This window comes from Leuciscus leuciscus (genome assembly GCF_965113295.1).
Source record: "Leuciscus leuciscus genome assembly, chromosome: 13".
Lineage (NCBI taxonomy): Eukaryota > Metazoa > Chordata > Actinopteri > Cypriniformes > Leuciscidae > Leuciscus > Leuciscus leuciscus.
In genome coordinates this window covers 23261254-23282099 of record NC_138737.1, presented here as the reverse complement: position 1 = coordinate 23282099, position 20846 = coordinate 23261254, and the positions used below count along the sequence as shown (strand labels likewise).

The window sequence follows — 20846 nt, the reverse complement described above, 5'->3', positions numbered from 1 at the left end:
AATGAGCAGGCTATACTAAAATACTATTAAATACTATGAATACTATGCTATTTTCAATGAGGGAACAATGACTGAGAGCGCCATTTCCAAGTTTGTGATTGCACAAGTTGCTGTATCGCTAGTTGCTGTTAGCACTGTTACTGTGGATCCAACATCTGCTCAGCATGTAAACATCATCTATTCTCAATTTCAGCACTCACTACCGAGCACCAAAGTACTTCTGGAACCAATATCAGCACTAGAGTTGTTTGGGGGCTTCATTAAACAGGTTTCAATGGGCGTACAGCTGCACAAAAGCCTGAGATCAGTACAAAGACGATCTCCGGAGTGATCATAATTTATATGCCATTTCACAATATCTGGAAGTCTGACAACACTTGCCTAAATGCATATGCCAACTGTAAAGTTTGGTGGAGGAGGAAAAATGGTTTGGGACTGTTCCATGGTGCAGAATAGGCCCCTTTGTTCCAATACAGGAAATATTTTCTAAAATAAACACCATGCAAATGATACTGGAGATGTTTGTGCGCTACCAAGTTTGGGGGATGCTATTTCCCAGTTCCAGCAATATAATGTCCCAATGCACAAAGTATAGTCCAAAAATGATTACAGACATGTTTTAGGCCCCTCAGCATGAGCCTGGCACTTTTGTGAATTCTGATTTTGTAACAATATAGTAACTCGATATGATATAATCATAAACTCAATATAAATAATGTTATTAAAATATTTCAAAAGAACGATAACAATAGCACAAAAATACATACATTTTCTGACTGAAATAAGCCAAAAACAGGGATTTACCAAGAAAAACCCAGCAGTTTTTTGGCTGGTCAAACATGGCAGTCTCTACAAGATGACCCATAGTGACTCATGTAAAATGAAACAACTTTTATTAGTCTAGATTTTAAACGTATTTCAAAAGTACTGTTCATTTCAAATTGCCACATTTACATACAGAAAACAATGAATGAGTGCATTTCCAAAACAAAAGTTGTGTATTTCTTTGTGTGTTTCTAGTTTGAATGCTCAAGATATGTATACACTACTACAGGATGGAGGAGGCAAATTGCCGTCACTTCAAATAGTATAATAATGGGTCTATAGGGCCAACCTCCTAAGACGTGTCATGATCTGGCCCTGGGTGTGGTAGGACTTGAGCCGGTCCCTGACCCTGTCCTTCACTTATCAAATATATTCAATAACTGCTTCATTAAATCCTGGTTGCAAGTAAAATCTTTGAAGTACATGCTATAATTTCAGTGTAAGCATACTGTTCCCCCATGAAGTGGAAACTTTAGACAACATCAGCAGAAAAGTTTCTTCCACCCTTCCTTCCTCGACTACTGTACTTAATTAAAAAACATATTAACTCGTGTTTACTGTTTTGTGCTCTGGCAAAGAGACGAAGACCAAACGAGGACAGGGAAGCTCCCATGGGGAGTATCTGTATCTTTATCTGTTAATTATAAGCGCTATCTAAAAATATCTGAAAAGAGTGAAATGCAGGGTATTATAAGCAAAGGCTTCAAATATTTACTGAAAGAAAATAAAATGTCATTCGGTTATCTCGGTTCTATTCCTGAATAGCATTTTATCCAAGAAAAGGAACTTTATCTTAAAGGTATGGTACACAATTTTAGAGAGGCTAGCAACAGCAAGCTAACTTTGAAAGCATTAGATCCCTCCCAGAGCGTCTCCAAAGCAGGACTCCTTCAAAACACATGGACGCACAGTCAGAGCAGATTCAGCAAAGTGTCATAAGAGATAGCGTTAAATTACCTCAAAGCACATAACATTACTATAATAATGAATGTAAACAACTTACAGAGCTCTTACTTGTATACCAACTGACTGCTGCAGATTCATTAAAAAATTCAGTTTAGTGGTCATGAAATATCACATTTCAATGGCTGAATCTTAAACTTTTTGCTCCAGTCCTACTGCATGCGGTTACATTATTTCAACCCTGCCGGTTAGTTTGTAATTCATACACTTAGATATACGCTACCTGTCACAGCAAGGTTGCAGCAAGGATGAGTTGGAGCAGGATCTAGTTGAAGCAGTATAACTTAAACAACTTAAAGCTGCAGTCCGCAGTTTTTCCTCTTTGTCGCCATCTCTGTTCAAAATCTGCAATTGCAGTTATACGTGGAATTATCAACTTTACGTGCGTTGTGCCTCGGCACTGCACATCGCGGATGAATCCAATGTTTTGAGGAGAATGTGCGGCTGTCAGTCACCGCGCCGGTGTGGATACTGTCATTTGCAATCACAGATTCTACTCTTTGGAAGTATGACCAACATAAGAATTTTCACCAGAAAATGTCGTCCGAACAAGTAACATCCACTTTTGTTCTGACCAACTAAGAGGAAAAAAGCATTGCAGTAAATCGCTCCGATTAAATCTAACGATCGCATATCATATCACATCAAACCGTGTAAATTATACTTGGTTTAAAATTGTTAATGTTAACAACATCAGCATTGCGTGACTACATTTAATGTCCTTGTTTTCGCATGGGCCCGGTTGCAGTCTCTTTTTTTCGGAGTCTTTCGCGTTTTACAACGGGTGAATCTCCAGTTGTCACTGGTGATTGTCGTTTGAACCTTTCTGGATCCGCCATCAAATTGATAAGTTTAATTATATCAAGTGCTGTGAGAAAAGGCTATTAATAAATCTCCACCACCAACATCCTCACACGCAATATAGCCTACTAGCCGAGACTCCTTCTTTATGTGTACAGATGTGACGTAATGACACAAAGACATGCTCGAATTTCCCGTGGAAATCTACCAGTACCACTGGAATTAAAAACTTTATTACAAGCTTACCATTTTAAATCGAGCTACGGCAAGCAGATAGTTTTGAACACTGGCTGGTTATTTTGGATAATTTTTAAAGGATTAGTTCACCCCCAAATAAAAATTTCCCAATAATTTACTCACCCCAATGCCATCCAAGATATACATGTCTTTCTTTCCTCAGTGGGAGAGAAATTATGTTTTTTTAGGAAAACATTTCTGGATTTTTCGTCTAACAATTGACTTCATTGGTTACCATCGTTTTTAAGTCCAAATCAATGCAGTTTCAAAAGTCTTTGAAGTTTTTAAACGGGCTGTGCGCGATGACAGCTGAAGAAGAGGTTGTTATCTAGCGAAACGATATATATAAAAAAATAAAATAATTTATAGACTTTTTACCTTCAATAGTTCGGATTGAGCTGATCAACAAACGGACAGGGAACTACGTCATCACGTTGAAAGGTCACGCCGGCGTATATATTGAGTAAATATTGAATTTAGCGAGGCCAAGTTACTTTTACTTGTATGTTGTCACATCCCCCAATATGATCCCAGAAATATCAAAGCATTATTTATCCTATTTATGAAGGGGGACATGTCACATGTACAACAGAAAATGAGGGATACAATTTTCAGTTTTCTTAAAAGAAGCTGTAAAGCATTGTTTTTTTAAAACAATACAGTGAAATCAGGACTTGATCTTAATTTCAATTTACCTTGAAAGACAGTTGTATTCTATAAAACAGAATTACAATTATCTGTGAGTCTCTATCTAAATAATGTCACTACGTTTAGTAACCTGTTAATTTCAGTAACAAGTTATGGGGACACCAATAAGTCACAATTGCCACAGTTTCCTGAGAATGAGCCTAAATAAATAGTTATTTAAAATACCTAAAATTTAAAAAAAATGCATTTAGAAAGCAAGACTAAAAATCATGAAACACTAATGCCATACTAGTACATGGCGAAGAGAAAAATTTAGATAAATGTTTACAAATATGTTATTCATTAATAAAACATTGCATTTAAATATCCTTAAACTCAAAACAAGCAAATTGACGTGACTAAGTAGGTCATATTACCATAATGAGCTACAGTCACAGGCAATCCAATTAATGTAAATAAAAGGTAAATACAAAACATCAAAAACCTGTGTTTTCTTGTTAGTGGTCAAAATATTGAGGGGGAAAAAAGCAAATGAAGCCCTTTTGTTCTTTACCAATTTAAATTCTGCTTGTCCTTTCAGGGTGAGCAAATGAATGCATCTTATTAATGTTTAATGAGAAATCACTTGTACCACTTGTAATGGTATCAAACAGATACAGTTCATCACACTGCTAATTAAAGGGTGAATTCTTCAGTAGTGAATAACAGAGGAATCAATACTGTACTGTGCTGTAAAAATAAAATAAAACTGAACACCTAAAACGTGATTCATGTGATAACATCTAAATTAACTGGTTTTATTCAAGTCAAATAATAAAATGGAAGCACAATAATTCTAACTAAAATATACAGAACATTTTGCTAAAGTATTTTGCATCCAAAGGTGTAAGCACTTCTATTTACGACAGCACCATGAACTGCAGTACAAAGAGTGTGTTTGTTAAGTACATGGATTAATAAAAAAGAAGCAAATATGTTTTTTTCCCCCTCCTGCTGTACCGAAAACATACCGAACCAAGAAACCTGTCATTTTTGTGTACCGTTACTTTACACCCAAGGAAGTAACAGGCAAGACTTTTCAGGTAACAAATCCATCTTTTATCGCCACATCCCTAAAAATGACATAACGCTACATCGCCTGTCAACCTGTCGCAAAAACATTATAACAATAAGCAGCAATAACTGAAAAACAACCTTACTGTATGTGTGGCCTTAACATTCAGCATTGAATCAAGAGATAACCTTTTTGGTGAGGTGAAGGGAGTTTAATTGATGGTAATTGACTATAATTTTCTGTAAATGCCTCCCTGAATCGGTATTAGGAAAAGACTTGAAAGCAGTTGAATTGGCAAATTCTCCTGCACAGGGATTAAATTACTATTCCAATATAAACCCGCTTTATTTATTCTCCAAACTGTTTTGAGCCAGCAATTCTAGAAGCAACAGGATGAAATTCACACTCTCCCAAGCGTAACATTTACGGTGAGATTGCATTTTAAGAAAAATTACACTATATACCAATTTAAAAGGTAAAATACTTCCTCCTATTCCATCTTAATGTGACTGTGCTGAGAATAAAAGCTAGGGAGGTTGATGTCCCCAAAATTATAGTAATATGATGTGAGCATTTGAGCAACTTTTTCATGCTGTCACCGCTTGCACTGCTCTGCTGTCAATCCCACAATCCCCCGTGTGAGCCTGGCGCTCAGCTTCAATAGAGAATGAATTCAGTATGTCTGCTCATGTCTGCTCACTTCGCACCAGTGGACATGTATACCATTGCTCAAGGGTTAGGTATTTTTTCAAAACAGTAACCCAACCATCCACATCGTGAACAACCACTCAGCAACACCCTGGCAACTACCCACAAAACAAATACGTTCAGCACCAGAGGAATTTTCTTTAGAAAATTAAAAAATGTAGTTATTTTTGCAATTGCAGTTGGTATCTCTACACTTCACCTTAAACAACCTGACCTCGGCAGAAGAAACGCTGATATTTAATGTTTATCCTTGTGGGATATAATGCAAGTCTTTGTGTAATTACTGCATCTCTTTCCTCTGGGGTGCTTTTAAAATAACTTCATTTGCTATTCTTTCTTCTTTAACCACCACATTTCTCTTGAGAATATTACACAACAGCAACAAAAAAGAGTTTTGTTTTTAACAAAAAAAAGATCACAACAGGGACAGCAAGATCAATGAAGAAATCAACTTCATGGTTAAAGGAATACGGCAACTTTTTGGGACTTTAGCTTATTCACCTATCCCCCAGAGTTAGATATGTCCATACATACCCTTTTCATCTCCGTGCGTGCCGTAACTCTGTCTGACGCACCCACCGCTAGCCTAGCTTAGCACAAAGACTGGAGGTAAACGGCTCCAGCTAGCACACTGCTCCCAATAAGTGACAAAATAACGCCAACATTTTCCTATTTACATGTTGTGATTTGTATAGTCACAGCCTGTGCAAATAACAAGGTCACATGAGACACAGCCATCTTCTAACTGTATACATACTGGGAACTATATTCTCAGAAGGCGAAGCACTGCTACTTCTGCGGAGTTCCCAGTATGTATACAGTTAGAAGATGGCTGTGTCTCATGTGACCTTGTTATTTGCACACGCTGTGACTATACAAATCACAACATGTAAATAGGAAAATGTTGGCGTTATTTTGTCACTTATCGGGAGCATATATGCTAGCTGGAGCCGTTTACCTCCAGTCTTTGTGTTAAGCTAGGCTAGCGGTGGGTGCGTCAGACAGAGTTACAGCATGCATGGAGATGAAAAGGGTATGTATGGACTTATCTAACTCTGGGGGATACGGTGAATGAGCTAAAGTCTCAAAAAGTTGGCGTGTTCCTTTAAAAGTATTGCTGTATATGGAAGCTTTTTTTTCCACCACAGAATTAAAACTGTTTATCTTTTTTCCTCGCAAAAAAAAAAAAAAAAAAACTGTGAGAAAACTGGTAATTGTGAGTTATAAATTCAGAATTGTGACATATACACTTGCATTTGCAAGAAAAAAGTCCAAATTGTAGGATAAAAATTCATAATTATAAGCTTCCACAGCTGGACAACAGTCTGAATAAAGCTAACAAAATAAATCAACCTCTGCATTTAACTAAATAATCAGCCATTAAGCTTGAAACACAATTGAGAGTTTTTAGTCAACTGCGCATTGTATGTCGGTGTTCATGAAATGCATTTAATGTTGAAATCTCTCCCAGTAGTCCAGTAATCTCGGTGGGCAGTAGAGCAGCTCTAGGGTAATGAGGCAGCCTAAGCAGGATGGCTGGTTTTGGTCCCAGGTGAGACAAACGCTTAACCACTGAACATGCTTTTCGGTGTATAAAACTACAGCTTACATGCTTCAGTACTCTTCAAACATAGTAGAAAATTGCTCTCAGAAGAGTGAGTGCATTATCGGTATACATGATATTATCTGAGTGAACAAGTTATATATTAAAATACTACTGCTGTGCTGACTTTGACATTCAAAAAAGTATGTTTTGTTTGCACTCCAATCAATTTTGTGCATTCGATACTTAAATTAGTATTTAAATGATGTATATGTTACTACTGATAATTAGTTCAATAGTAAATATACACTAATAGTCTAGTCTACCAATGCATTTTTATTTTGATGGTCCCCCAAAAGACATTCTACTGACTATACAGTAAGTAACTTGGCTATTACGTTTCAACTCATTCTACTAACCTGAACCTAACAGTCTACTAATACTCTGAGTTGGAGTTATGTATAGTTAGTAGAATGTCTAAAGTGGGGCCATTAAAATAAAGTGTAACTAAAAAAAAGTTTAGAGTTTAGAAAACAAATCTACTTACACTAAATACTGAAGTTGATGTCAAGTGAGCATTTCCTCTTGAAATTTTCAGAAAAATGTTGTGACACTGTTAACAAAAACTGCAATAAAATAATTGGTAATACTTTATTTTGATGTGTCCTTGTTACATGTTCCATCTATTTAAAAGAGAGAAAGCAAAAGGACAAAGTATGAGTTTTTGAAGGCTGTAGAATAATCTGGTTTATAAGCCTCCTTTCAGATCCTCCTGTCCACACGTCATTGGAAAAATATAAACTTGACCTGATAAAGTTTGCAATTATGCAAACTAGTGAATTGAATGTTCCACTAAATGCACAAGTCACAATCCAAACATTTTTTTTTTTTTCTGAGTAAAACTGAATGGCATAAACAACTGCTTGCGCCCTGCAGGCACTAATGGAGAATGAATTCCCTATCAGCAATAAATAACAGAAAATACTCAGAACAGCTGTGAGGTGGTCTTGGTTCACACAGGATTACTGCTTTGTGTCTTGTGGTATTGATGGAAACCGAAAAGCTCAAACTACATGGTTGGCTTTTTTGTTGGGAAAGCTTCCAGAAATGTGCGAAATAATTGAATCTGTAAATTTCAAACTAAACTGTTTGAATCTGGCTATTCCTGATCATATTCCCTTCACTTTTTCTATTTTCTTCAACTTCATTTTACTATACAATATACAATGTTCACCGAAAAAAAAGTTTAACACCAAACACCATTTGGTCTGGACCCCAAATGCATCAGTGACCTCGACTCTGGCCCTTCCAAGACAGTTCAAATGTGAAGAAAGTGACAAGCTCATACATAGTGCAAGCTTTATTTGAAACAAGTTGACAACAGGGATTTCAGGGAGGTTTTTCCCTGCATTATATAGAGCCTGTACTTCTCTTGCACACATATTATTGTCTTTGAAATCTTTTTATGTTAAATTAGTACTTTAAGATTATGCTATTGTTATGCATTTCTGCATTACAGTAATGGTAACTTGCTACCATTCAGTATACTCTCTTTAAATAGAAACACAAATACGAGAGACCAGAAGCCTGGATAATGTTATTCTTTTTTTTTTCTGAATTATTTCATGTAAAGTAGACAAAAGGCCACATATAAGATAATATTCAAAAGATTGGTTTATGACCCCTTTATCATTATTTTGCGATATTTGATCACATGGCCAAAAAAAGCTTGTGAATGCGAATGCATAATCATTCACAAAACTAAGATTTATAAAATGCACCATGCACAGTGTGGTGTATATACTGTAATATTTACATGCATGGTCTCCAAACATTAACCATTTTGCATTAGACCACGGAAGGTTTTATGCGTCAGACACCAGGACTCCTACAAAAGGAGTAAACTCTTTCCTTTTCATTGAGACTGAGACAAAAAAACGTTTCTTTTACACCTATTCTTGAATATTAGAAATAACATTTTTAAAAGTCATTCAACTGTGAAAACTGCTAACCTTTTAGCACAAAAAAACCCTCTTTACTTTGCCTTTTAAGGTCAGCACAAAGTACAAGGTGGCATAATAAGTACAGTAGATGATGTACTACTGTAACTCAAAACTTCTCTAAGCAAACAGGTCCATCACGATAAATGCACTCTATTAAAGGTCTGAGAAAATGGCTTTTTATCTAGATGTCATCGTTGAAATCGTGATGGTTGAGAGAAAGAGAAGTGGCATAATTTACAGGCCATTTCGTGTTTGACATCGCAGTTATTCTTTCTGAATGTCTACAGAAAGATTTTGTTCATGACATGGGAAAGCCCTTGTGGAAACACAATAGAAATTCAATTAAGATGTTAAAGTCAAACAGTCTTCATTTACCACAGCAGCTCTTGAACAAATGAACTCATGGCCTTGACATGTTCTTTTTTGAGAGTTGATCTCAATTTCAACATTTCTAAGACACAATGCTGGGTGTAATTACTCTGTTGTGACATAACACATCAAATGTTTCAGTTCATATTGAGTTTTAAAGTCATTTAGCTGAATGGGGTGACAATCTGCCCTAAGGAAGCTTTGTACACACAATAGTGACTGTTGTAATACACATGACTCCTCCTGTGCACAACCCTGGGTACAAATTAGGGATGAACAATATATTGGTAATGTATTTGATTATTGGATATTTGAGATTTTTTAATGTATCCTATCTGTTAATAATGAAAATGTTATTATGCATCCTCACTTTCGCCTATTTTTACATTTAACTCTTTCCCCGCCAGCGTTTTTATTTTATTTTATTTTATTATAATTTTCACAGAACTTTTATGGCCTCCAGAATATTTTTTGTTATGAATACCTGAACATACAATATGTGAAAAGAAAGAAGCTTCACAGTCCAATACCTCTTCCTGGGTTGACATTCCATTCGGTAACATGAGGCAGTTTTGATTTATACGCTGTTTAATGTTTGATGATCACGTTATTTCACGTGTGCATAAGCAATGCTTATCGCTTGTTTCTGCGTCTGCTTCACTTGTTTTTGGATCCTTAGATTATGTACTATTTCAGAAAATGCATAATAACGCACCCATTACCGTATAACAGTAAAAACATGGATTGACGGAAAATTCCGTCAATGGCGGGAAAGGTATGATTTCACCAAGGGGAACATGTTCCTGGATCAACATTCCAATCAACCCATCAGATTTGAGGGACAAACTTACAGTTTATGTCAAGTTTAGGCTTACAAGGTGCTTCTACATCACTGTAATTCATCATTTCCCCTTGTTTTTAGGGATAACTAATGGGTAGGGTTAGATTTAATGGTAGGGATATGCTTAGCATACAATTTTCGGACAGGAATGTTGTTCCAGGATCAACAAAATATGTTGACCCAGGAACATGTCTAACCCTGCAAAATCAGGACGTGCGAGGGGAAGCGTTGTCATAAATGACGGAAAATTCTGTCAATGGCAGGGAAAGAATTTAATTACTTTTGCTTTCATCTAAAACTCACTGTTATTGAAGTTAATCTTTAAAAACAAATAATTTAATAATAGTGTTATAGGTATTCTAAAAAATGTATAAAACAATTATATAAAAATTTCCATTCATAAACCATTCATTTTAGATTTTAGTGTTTTGTTTTTAATGTAGTCTGCAATTGCATGTCCCATTTATCAGAAAATAACGATCAGCTTATAGCAGTATCATAATTTAAATATTAATGCATTTCTAGTTCATATAATCTAACTCTCTACAGTATTTCACTTTAGTTTAAGAGCACTCTTTAAAAACGTATTCAACATTGATTATTTTCACTTCAGCAACAGTGTGCTGTTCCAGAATGTGCATACACCTCTCCAGCCTAATAATGAAACAATCCACTTATTTTTCTCAAAGTTTAAAACAATAGTCTGAGTAATGTGTGGGCCTGCTGAACATCAAGCTCAAAGACCCGGTTAATGCCAAGGTCATTTCAGCGCTAACTACTACATGTTCTCATGCAAGACTACACCACTGAGGTACAGAAGGAGGAGGAGGAAGGCCAAAGATAGAGAGAGAACAAAATAGAGCAAGAAAGGAGGTTGAAAGATGAATACAGAGAGAAAACACTGGCCTTTTTCATTTAGAGGTTCGTCTTATTCTGTCTGTCTAATATGAAGACCAAATGCCAGCTTATTCAGAGTAGGCCTACTTTATATTTAATGAGGAGAGTAATTAGACGCTCTACCGTGACCCCGTGTTTCCCCCGATCATAGGCCTCTTTCATAATGAACACATTTCAACAGCGTTTCAACAGACAAACCAAGGTAAATTCAGGTAAATCAAACAACATTCTTTTTAAATGTCAAACGTGACTTGATTTACCTGAATTCCCCCCCGTGTAGTGAACCACAGCGCTAAAACATCCAGACGGAAAGCTGTGAAAGGACACAGTGTTGCCCTCCCTCACTAAATGACCGAGGCTAAATGACACAGAGACAATGCTTATTTACAAACAGAAAAAGATCATGTGCTTTCTACAATGATAAATGGAAACCATGCAAAATCTGAGCATAGTTGTTATTTGCTGTATTTCTTTTAGTTTAGTGGAGCTTTCCTCATAACAACAAAATCAAATTCTGCAATTTATCCAAACCATACACACAGCTTTGCTTGACCACTGAACTTCTGAATGTAGCCTGCTTCAAATGATGAGTGAATGAAAAGCTACCAGTGGAGAACAACAGTGAAAAAAACTGTGGTGTGTGTGTACTGTGTGGATTCACTACAGTACCAGTGGAGAACGACTGTGTGTGTGTGTGTGTGTGTGTGTGTGTGTGTGTGTGTGTGTGCGTGTTTCACGAGTTCACACTTACATCATATTGAACAGAGCAAAGATTATGCGAATTTGGCGTGCTGTCCGGGGAGGGCTCCGCTCTCGGAATTTGGGCCAAACTCAGAGTTTTCCATAAATATAAAACATCATGTGTGTGTGTGAGTAACCATCTTTGTGAGGACCAGTCTGAGTTTTAGACCATCGGAGTGAGGACCAAGAGAGTAAAGTGAGGACATTTTGGCCGGTCCTCACTTTCTGAGACACCTATAAAGGCCTGTTTGAAGGTCAGGACCTGGTTTTAGGGATAAGGTTATAATTAGGTTAAGGTTAGGGTTAGGGTAAGAAGCTACAGATTGCATTGTGTCAATGAATGTAATCACAAAGATGTACAAGTGTGCGTGTGGGCGTGCGCGCGTGTGTGTGTGTGTGTGTGCGTGTGCGTGGTCTGACTCTTTTCAGCAAATCAGTTTTTTACGAACAGTTTGTTTGTTTTTTAAAACGATTTAACGCTTCTTTTTCATCATGGCGTAATTGCCAAGTGGTACACTAACCGGCATGAATTTTTAAGGGCTGTAAAACGTTCTAATCAAGCAGTAGGCAGGTATAAAATATTGAGCAAATTCCATTCGAAACTACACAAAGACATATGCCCAACTAAGAAGTTAATCTTTAAATGATCTCATGCTCGCGCCATGCTCCTAATTGACAAAACTGTTGATGGTTCTCGTCAACTGTTTGATTACCGACATTCTTCAAAATATCTTATTTTGTGTTCATCAGAAGAAAGAAACTTATGGGCTTGGAACAACTTGAGGGTGAGTAAATAGTGTTTTATTTATTTTTATTTTTGGGTGAACCATATTAATATCAGTTCATCAAAAGGCGATTTACGATTTGAATGATTACGATGTCAGGAATAGATTCTCGATTCAATGAGTGAATTCAGTTTTTTAGCTTGGTGACCACTCGGAACGACTGAGACAGGTTTCATGAACTAATTCAAATGAATCATTAAAAAGATTCGACTCAAAAGAATGATTCGTTCTCGAATCGGACATCGCTAATCTCCAGCTGCAGCACAAATGGTGTGAGTCAGTGGCTGTGATGTCGCGCTCGTTACGGTGAGGTTCCCCTTCTTGTCGCACATTCACAATACGACACATCGAGTTCAACCGATACGATGCAGAACCCATAGTAGAGAGTTTAGATTTAAACTATGAAATTCACTCCACGATCTAAAGTTGATAGGGAGATCTCATTCAGCAAGTAGGTGCATCTGGAAAAACGCGCAGAACCCATCTCTTTAACTTACCTCTGAGCAGCATTACAATGAAATGCAGAGTATGGAGACGCAACATGTTTGATCTCCCCCTGTGAGAAACTTCCATCTTACTGGATGGCTCGGAAGGGCAGTGAAAGTGAAAAGGGATCCCTTTGCGCGCGGAGAGATGATCACACAATTGCGCGATTAAGTTCCAGTATCGCTCTCGGAGGATATCCAGGCGCATTCATCATAATGTTCTTCAGTTCACACCGGGGTCGGTTTACTTTTCTTCAGGTCAAAAAGACATGAGTGTCCGAACATCCCGTAACGCATCAGATTTGATTTATTATCTCAGTCAAGATCCCGGAGGATGCCACTCTGGCTCCTCGTTGCGCGACAGATCCTCCACAAATATTGTGCTTTGCTCACATCCAAAATATGTTCCCATGCGTCGCTGTATCCAACTGATCAGTCTGCGGTATTTTTGTGTTAAGTAGCAGCGAGTGAATTTAATTTCCGTTCCTTGGCTACTTTTGTCTAAATAAAGTCTAGCAGGGTGGGTGGCGTTTCTGTGGGATTTCTTTCTTTCCTTTTTTTTTCTTTTTTTTACCCTGATGCGCGACGCATAAGGCAGGATCCGTGTTTGCTCCTCACCCGCTCTCACATCCTAATGCGGAATCATCCCGCACATCCAAAAGTTGCTCAAGCGCACGATTGCACCATTTGCGCTTCCTATATCCTCGGTCTCGCTCCAAATAAGCAGCAGAGGTTATTACTTGGTAAATTTTCTTCCTCAGGATATCGTTCTAGTGTTAATTAAAAAAAAAATCGAAAACGTTACAGAAAACAAACACTACCAGCAAATATGTGCTGAAAAATAAGTGCATGTGGGTTTGAAGAGGTTTTTCTGCGCCAACCTCTCCTCTCCACTCCAGCGAAGACACTGGCAAGTCCAAAATGAGGTGCAGGGTTAAAGCATCACCTGAGGCACACCATCCACATCAAGGCTTCTGTGCAAATAAGCTTCACCTGAACATCATAGTAGCTATCATAACACATTTCAGATTTTTAAGACTACAAAACTTAAAACTGCGTTTACAGGAGCAGTCTAAAGATTTCCCTCAAGATTGCTTTAGAGGGAAGAAGTTACACTAAGGAAAAAGTTCTAGGCAGTTTATGGTAGTCTCTGTTCCCAAATTTGTAAGTAAGTAAACATCAATGTGGCATGGCAGAAGTTCATTTACACATGTTTGATGATGATTGTAAGTGACAATAAATATGGTCATTTATAATCAAATTCTAATCACTGCAAAGCAACAGCGACCCCTTGCGGGAACAATGTGCCTTTACGTGTGTGGGTCAGATTTTACTTGCATTTAGGAGACCATGGCTTGGTTTTACAGACAGGGTTTAGATTAAGTCAGGATTAGGCCTTAGTTTAATTAGGACATTAAAGTAGCTTTTATAAACGTGCCTAAAAAAAACCAAAAAAACCAAAAAAAAAAAAACATTGCTGGTTTGCATCTTGAGACAAAACAATGGCAGTGACATATAAGATATGTCAGTGCAAGTTGTTTTCAGTTAAGACAGCTAAAATATCCATTCTAGTCTGGGACCTAAGCCTTGTATGTACAACTGGGGGCATATGTCCAATGAAAAATATTAAAACCTGAAATTACCTTAATGTGACGACTAACCAGCAGACCGTGAGGAAAATGGCTTAACACTAGAAGTGCCAGAATTCCATAACTACTAGAACTGCCGCAAGCGGTCATTTTGACCGCTATATTCCAAACTCTATATCTTTAATGATAAATACCCAATTGAGAGATTAATGCATTTATTGTATTAATATGTCTTTAAAAAACAAAACAACACCAAACTGTACATTTAAACAAGTTTAATTATACATTTATAAATAAATAATATCCGTAGATGTCCTGAACAAAATGACGGAGTAGCCCATATTTGTTTACACTCGATCGCGTCGCGCCCGCCGACACACACACACACACACACACACACACACACACACACACACACACACACACACACACACACACACACACGCACACACACACCATATTCCAGTATTGCAATTGACATTGCAGCCTGTTCATTATAGCCACAATAAAATATAATAATAAAATAGTCAACCTAACATAAAAATTCCACTGCTCTGTTTGTAGCCTAGTAGGCTAGCCTACAATTCGTACCATTTTGTGCATGTGAAGAGGATGATTTTTTCCGTCGATATTGGAACGTGAGTGAAGTACAAAGCCTATAATAAAGAAATAGTTTACCATCCAAATACATCGCAAATGTTGAAACATTTTGATTCTAATTAGAAAGTTACGTGAGCCTAACGCCGCTTACTTTCACTTTCGCTTATAACGCATTTCATTTTAGCTTGTTTATAGTTATTTTTTCATTCTTGTTCTGTTCTGAATATCATTACATTTAAATGATTTGTTGTTGAATATGTTTAGTGTATTTTTAACAACATTTTATTGTTGTGTATATTGGTATAGCCTATAATAATACCGCAAAATTCCGTGCGGTCAATATGACCGTCTATGCAGTGGCGTATCCAGGACATTTTTACTGGGGTGGCCAAGATGGGACACAAAACTAGAGTGGGGTGGCCATATATACTATAAAGTAATGTTATGTAAACCTTTAAACTCTTATATGTAAGGTGGGAGGAGTTGGATCTAGATTAGAGGAAATAGAGGATTTTAATAATAGTAACAAAGTGCAAACTTTATTTTTAAATAATGGTACTATTTCATAAAATGTAAGATATAGTCACAGGCCTATTTAGGAAATGTGTTTACTATAGTCTGTTATTAATTGCCATAGTGGGGGATATTATTTACTCAATTAACTTGGCCATTAACTTGTCCGAAAATGCATTTGTGTTTATCTGCAAAAAGGTTTACATACACTAGATTGCAGCCTAGGCTACTGTTAATGTAAATATAATGTTAGTGGTTTGTTTTTAAAGTCTACATTAGAGACCTGCGCGGGACGGATTTCTCACTTAATAATTCCTAAAAAGCTGACATCTCAGTTCATCGCCATCTCACAAATCTCTGTTATTATCAATGAAACTGGCAGCATAATTAATCTTTCATATTATCTACACTTTGTTTGATATAATAGATGATTTGCCAGTATGCAGAATTCAGCACTGAACAAAAAGTCCATTTTGAGCGGTGAGGGGATTCTATCTTAAATGCATCTGATTGGCCATTGCGTTCAAGAAATCAACACATATGTCTGTGATTGGTTACATTGTTCAACACTGCAAACATGTTATAAATAGAGACTCTGGCCTGTAAATAGTTTCTATTTTGTTTTAGTTGTTCTTGTTGCTTTTGTGCAACAGATGAATGACAATTTATTTGTTTTTATTTGTTCAATTTATAGATCATTCTATTTTGCGGGAGTCCCGACTCCCGCGAATCGACACACGAGTGCATTACCGCCCGCGCCCGCACTCGGCCATCAGATCTATATTCCCGTGCCGCACTCTGTTGCGTTGGGTCCCGACCATACCTCTCAATCGACTGATTCCAGCGTTTTTATCGTTGTTGTATTGTTGCAACTGTGTGACGTCCTCTTGTTTCACGGACCAGCAGCAGCAGGTGCACCGTGCAGCGCGCGTGCTCTTATCTCATGGGTCATCTGACCTGCATGGCCAAACGTCCGCTGAGCAGAAATCAGCTCTCACAGTCTCAGTACGACCGTTCCTGTGTTAGTTAAAAATGTGAAACTGGCCCTAAATCAGTTGATCAGCTGTCATCACTGATTGACAACATTTCTCGTTTCTTGTGTTGACGAACTTGACCTACCTATCAGATCTGGGGTGGCCGCAGGGGTGGCCAATGAGCTTTCAGGGGTGGCACCGGCCACCCCAGGCCACCCCCTAGAATCGCCACTGCGTCTATGGCCGAAATAGGTAAATATGTTCATTTGTTTTTTTGCCTTATGTGTAATTTATATGAAAAACATTTTAAATGAAAATACAGACACTTTTAGGAAAAGTCAGGTACCAGCAGGATTGTATTTATTTTTTCAACAAAGTTATTGCAGATATTAAATTCAAAACGGTCAAAATGACCGCCATGGCCGTTCTAGTGTTAATAAACCTACTAAATGTCTTTATGAAAATCTAAAATTGCAAAAATATCTGTGTGAGGGTTAGGTTTAGGAGTAAGGGAATAGAAGATATCATTAGCTTGTATAAAACAGTAGAAGTCAAAGGAAAATCCCCACCATGACAGAAAAACTAAAGTGTGTGTACGCAAAACAGTAAAAATGAGAAAGCAGAAAAACCTACAGAGAGAGAGAGACAAAGACACAATTGTGACAGATTATCTAAACAGATGACAGGCTTCTACTGTGTGTGTAGTTTATTCTACCGCAAGTTGCCATATATACCCAAATGTCTAATTCTAAAACTAATATTGCATTCTGGAAGTCAATGCTTTGTGTGATATTTTGTGTGCTAGTTGCTTTGTGTGTTGTTTACAAGGATTGATCAGTTTCATATGCAATGCATATAAGGTTTAGGTTTAGTAGGTCGTTGCAGAATGTTACTTAGTTTGCATTTCAAGACAGGTTTTATCAGATTCATTGGGTTTGTTATAAAAAGCATCCATCAGACCTGTCAGATGAAACTGCCGAAAACTGAGTTAATGTTCATGCATCAATCAATCAACTCCTCCGCACTTCTCAGCTTCAGTACAAAATGGTTAACAAGATTATTGGATATTACACCAAATTTCTCTGTTTTTCTCTCTTTAAATCATATAGTAGGCCAATAGATGCGCCTGTAATAACAGTTGCGTAACCGTTCGGTTCATTGAGAACGCAAGCGACAATACATCGCATCTTAGACACACTCGAGAGATGATTGCCTCTAAAAGGAGGAGAAAGAGAAACAACTGCATCTTCAATGAGCTAATCAACAGATTCCTGTCGAACACTCCTTTAGCTGCCACTCCACCATTTGTCATAAACCTTCTCGAAAAAGAAAACAGCGCGCAAATAGCCAGACCTGACAAGACGCCCCACTTTTCTGCCATCATAGCATCATCACGTCCTTTGAGAACCCTTGAACGAGACTAAACGTGGGCTCACACACATTGAGATCAGATTGCATCTATACGCATGTCTATCTTATGCTTAATTAAGTTAGCGAGCATCGCGCTTGAATCCTAATGAGAATGCTCTCCCACATTACCGAATGACAGAAAAGAAAGCTGGCAGTCGGCCCGATTAGAAAAGAGAGAAGAGAGAAAACGATTGAATACAAAATGCAATTATAATCAGCTGCTTCATCTACAATCAGGCTTTTATGTAAGTCTTTTGCGCCTCCATTTGTTGATGAGGGCCTTTGATGTCTCGCGACTCGCGCCACAGATGAGAGGCGAGAAAAGGGGATTGCGGATCAACAGGTTGGGTTAAATGAACAGCAGTGTTATTTACTAAATGGCATGCTGCAGGATCCCTCGGAACTGAAATGTTTTATGCTAAAGTCGCCTTGACTTCATTAGAGCTGAAATGAGCAGACGTCTGAAGTTAGACAACACATGCGCTGCAAATACTATCAACGCAACCAAATACAGAAACGCACTGCAAATACTCTCAAACACAAACAGAAATGGTTACACTTTACAATAACATAACCAATTTCATTACTAACCATGAAAAATGTATTTATCTTAGTTCATGTTGATTTCAACACTAACCAATACATCATTCAAATCTAAAGTTGTATTATTTCATGGACCTCAGCTAACATGAACTTTGAACAGTTATTTAATTTTTTTTACGTTAACAAACAATAAATACGGTTACAAATGTAATGGTCATTTATCTTTAAGTGTCTGGAGACATGGAAAATATCTTATTTTGTGTTCCTTATTATAAGAAGGTTACACATGTTTAGAACGACATGAGGGTCAGAAAATGGTAATCACATTTTCATTTTTGGGTTAAATATCCCTATAAATATGAATGTCCACCAATATTTGACAACCAGAAAGTGCCCAAATACTTTTTGTCTGAATATTGAATAATGTCTATAATTTATGTAATTCTTATCTAATTAAAATAATATCATATTATCAATAATTTAACTAAAATAAATGAAAATAAACTTTTTCTTTTGAGAATTAACTTTATTTTCACATTAATTGTGTCAAACATGAATTTGCTTACACATCATGTACTGCAATCTATATAGGCAACAGTGGAAATGAAATTTAAAGTGAACTTCAAAAGTGCATTTTAAACAATTTCAAGAATTATTTAGATATAATTGGAGAACAAAAAATAAATAAGCATTCACTCCAACAGTAATAGGATTTGAAATGGATTTCTCTGAGAACAAACAGAGGGTATGGATTAATTTTTGGCTGTTTTGCATTGTGCTATTATTTCACACTTTCGACAAAAGACAAATACACAAAGGCTTCAGCACACAGGAGGCCTGATCCGAAAAAAAAATAAGAGCTTAAATGTTCACTGAAATGCACACGCACACATACAGGCACACAGACGCCACGGTATCCTGCTGAGAATGCTGGGAGTCAGAGATTAAGTTCTTTTCAGATGTGGCATTATTCAGCCATCATCCATTCAAACTTGAGTCACTGACATGAGCTGTATAAAGACAATTATAAATCCCCATTGATTACATTCTATCCCCCCTAGAGCCATCTAAATGACTGATATTCAGTCTGCTTTCTAGATCACTTTTCCACTGCCACTTAGTCTCAAGTCCACCTAATGTACTGTTCTGTGTTCATATATGAGCTGTGGAGGTCAGAGTGCATGTATTCATGCGTCTCAGATCAGCTGGTAGACTCATCAGGCTGTTAGTGGAATGGGAATATTGCTTGAGATCAGAGAAGAGGCCATTTCCTCAGGCTGTCAGTCAGAGCATGGTGTGCCAGACCAGAAACAGTGAGGTTTAAACGATTCCCTGTAGTCCACAATGCTGATTTAAGAGGAGGTACAGAGCAACATCAGTTGTTTACGATGCAATGCATTGTCAACACTTGGAGATGCACATAAATATTGTCTATTAATAATAGTTATAAATATATGAATCCTATAATTAATAGGATTGTTTGTAAATAAGATTATATAAAATATTGTCGTAGATTTTTCCCTAAACCTAACTATCTGGGTCGTCTCCAATCGACGTTCCCTGGGTGGTCTCCAATCGACGTTCCCTATATAGCTACCTGGGTCGTCTCCAATCGACGTTCCCTAACGTCTCCAATCGACATTTAATAATATAGTCTACCTCAGCTATTCCCAAACTGTGGTCCGCGGACCACTAGTGGTCCGTGAGGGTACTGCCGGTGGTCCGTGGAAAGGCAAAATAAAATAATATTTTTTTTACCTTAATTTTACCAGGAAATTCCCATAAAAAAAATAAAAAAAAGAATAATATGTAGGCCTATATTGATATAACATTTTTATTAAATTGTCAAGTTATTGTGTGATTACTAAAATAGCCTAGTGGTGTTCGGCCTTGGCATTCAAGTTCAGTGCCGTTAGAACCACAACATTATCACATCACACGCATAGCCTTTAATGGTGCGTCCACACCGGACGAAATTTCGCTTCAAACTTTTGTTTTTACGCGCGTCAATTTCGCTCTCGACGCGCGAATTGATACAAAGTGGTCAAGCGTATCACTAGACGCGGTAGGCGCGAATTTGACATATGATCCCTTTTTGAATTTGACGCGCTATTCGCGTCCGGTGTGAACGCAGTAGCGAAGGCATAGGCAGTAACGAAATGTTTATAAATGGAATGAATAAGGCCTGTTATTATTTTAATTTCCAGTTAGTTTCTTGATCTCGCGTTTCTGAAATGTTTTCCAGATGTGCTGTTAAGTGGACAAACTCAAGCCTAGGTACTTTTTGAGGACTTGTAAAACTAAAACTCTGAAGATT

General features: G+C 37.4%; 1 protein-coding gene across 2 annotated transcripts in view; it reads right to left on the bottom strand.

The window, feature by feature from the left end:
- Window positions 1–13786, bottom strand: part of LOC309512702 (transmembrane protein 132C) — a 328786-nt gene extending 315000 nt beyond the window's left edge. The window contains exon 1 of one of the 2 annotated variants that reach the window (XM_082188408.1): window positions 12913–13786. In XM_082188408.1, the coding sequence (XP_082044534.1) occupies window positions 12913–13108 (196 nt within the window). In that variant the 5' untranslated portion in view covers window positions 13109–13786. Of the gene's footprint in view, window positions 1–7326; window positions 7546–12912 lie in introns of those variants that run through there. The other variant, XM_082188409.1, reaches the window with a different exon arrangement.
- Between the last annotated feature and the right edge of the window lie 7060 nt (window positions 13787–20846).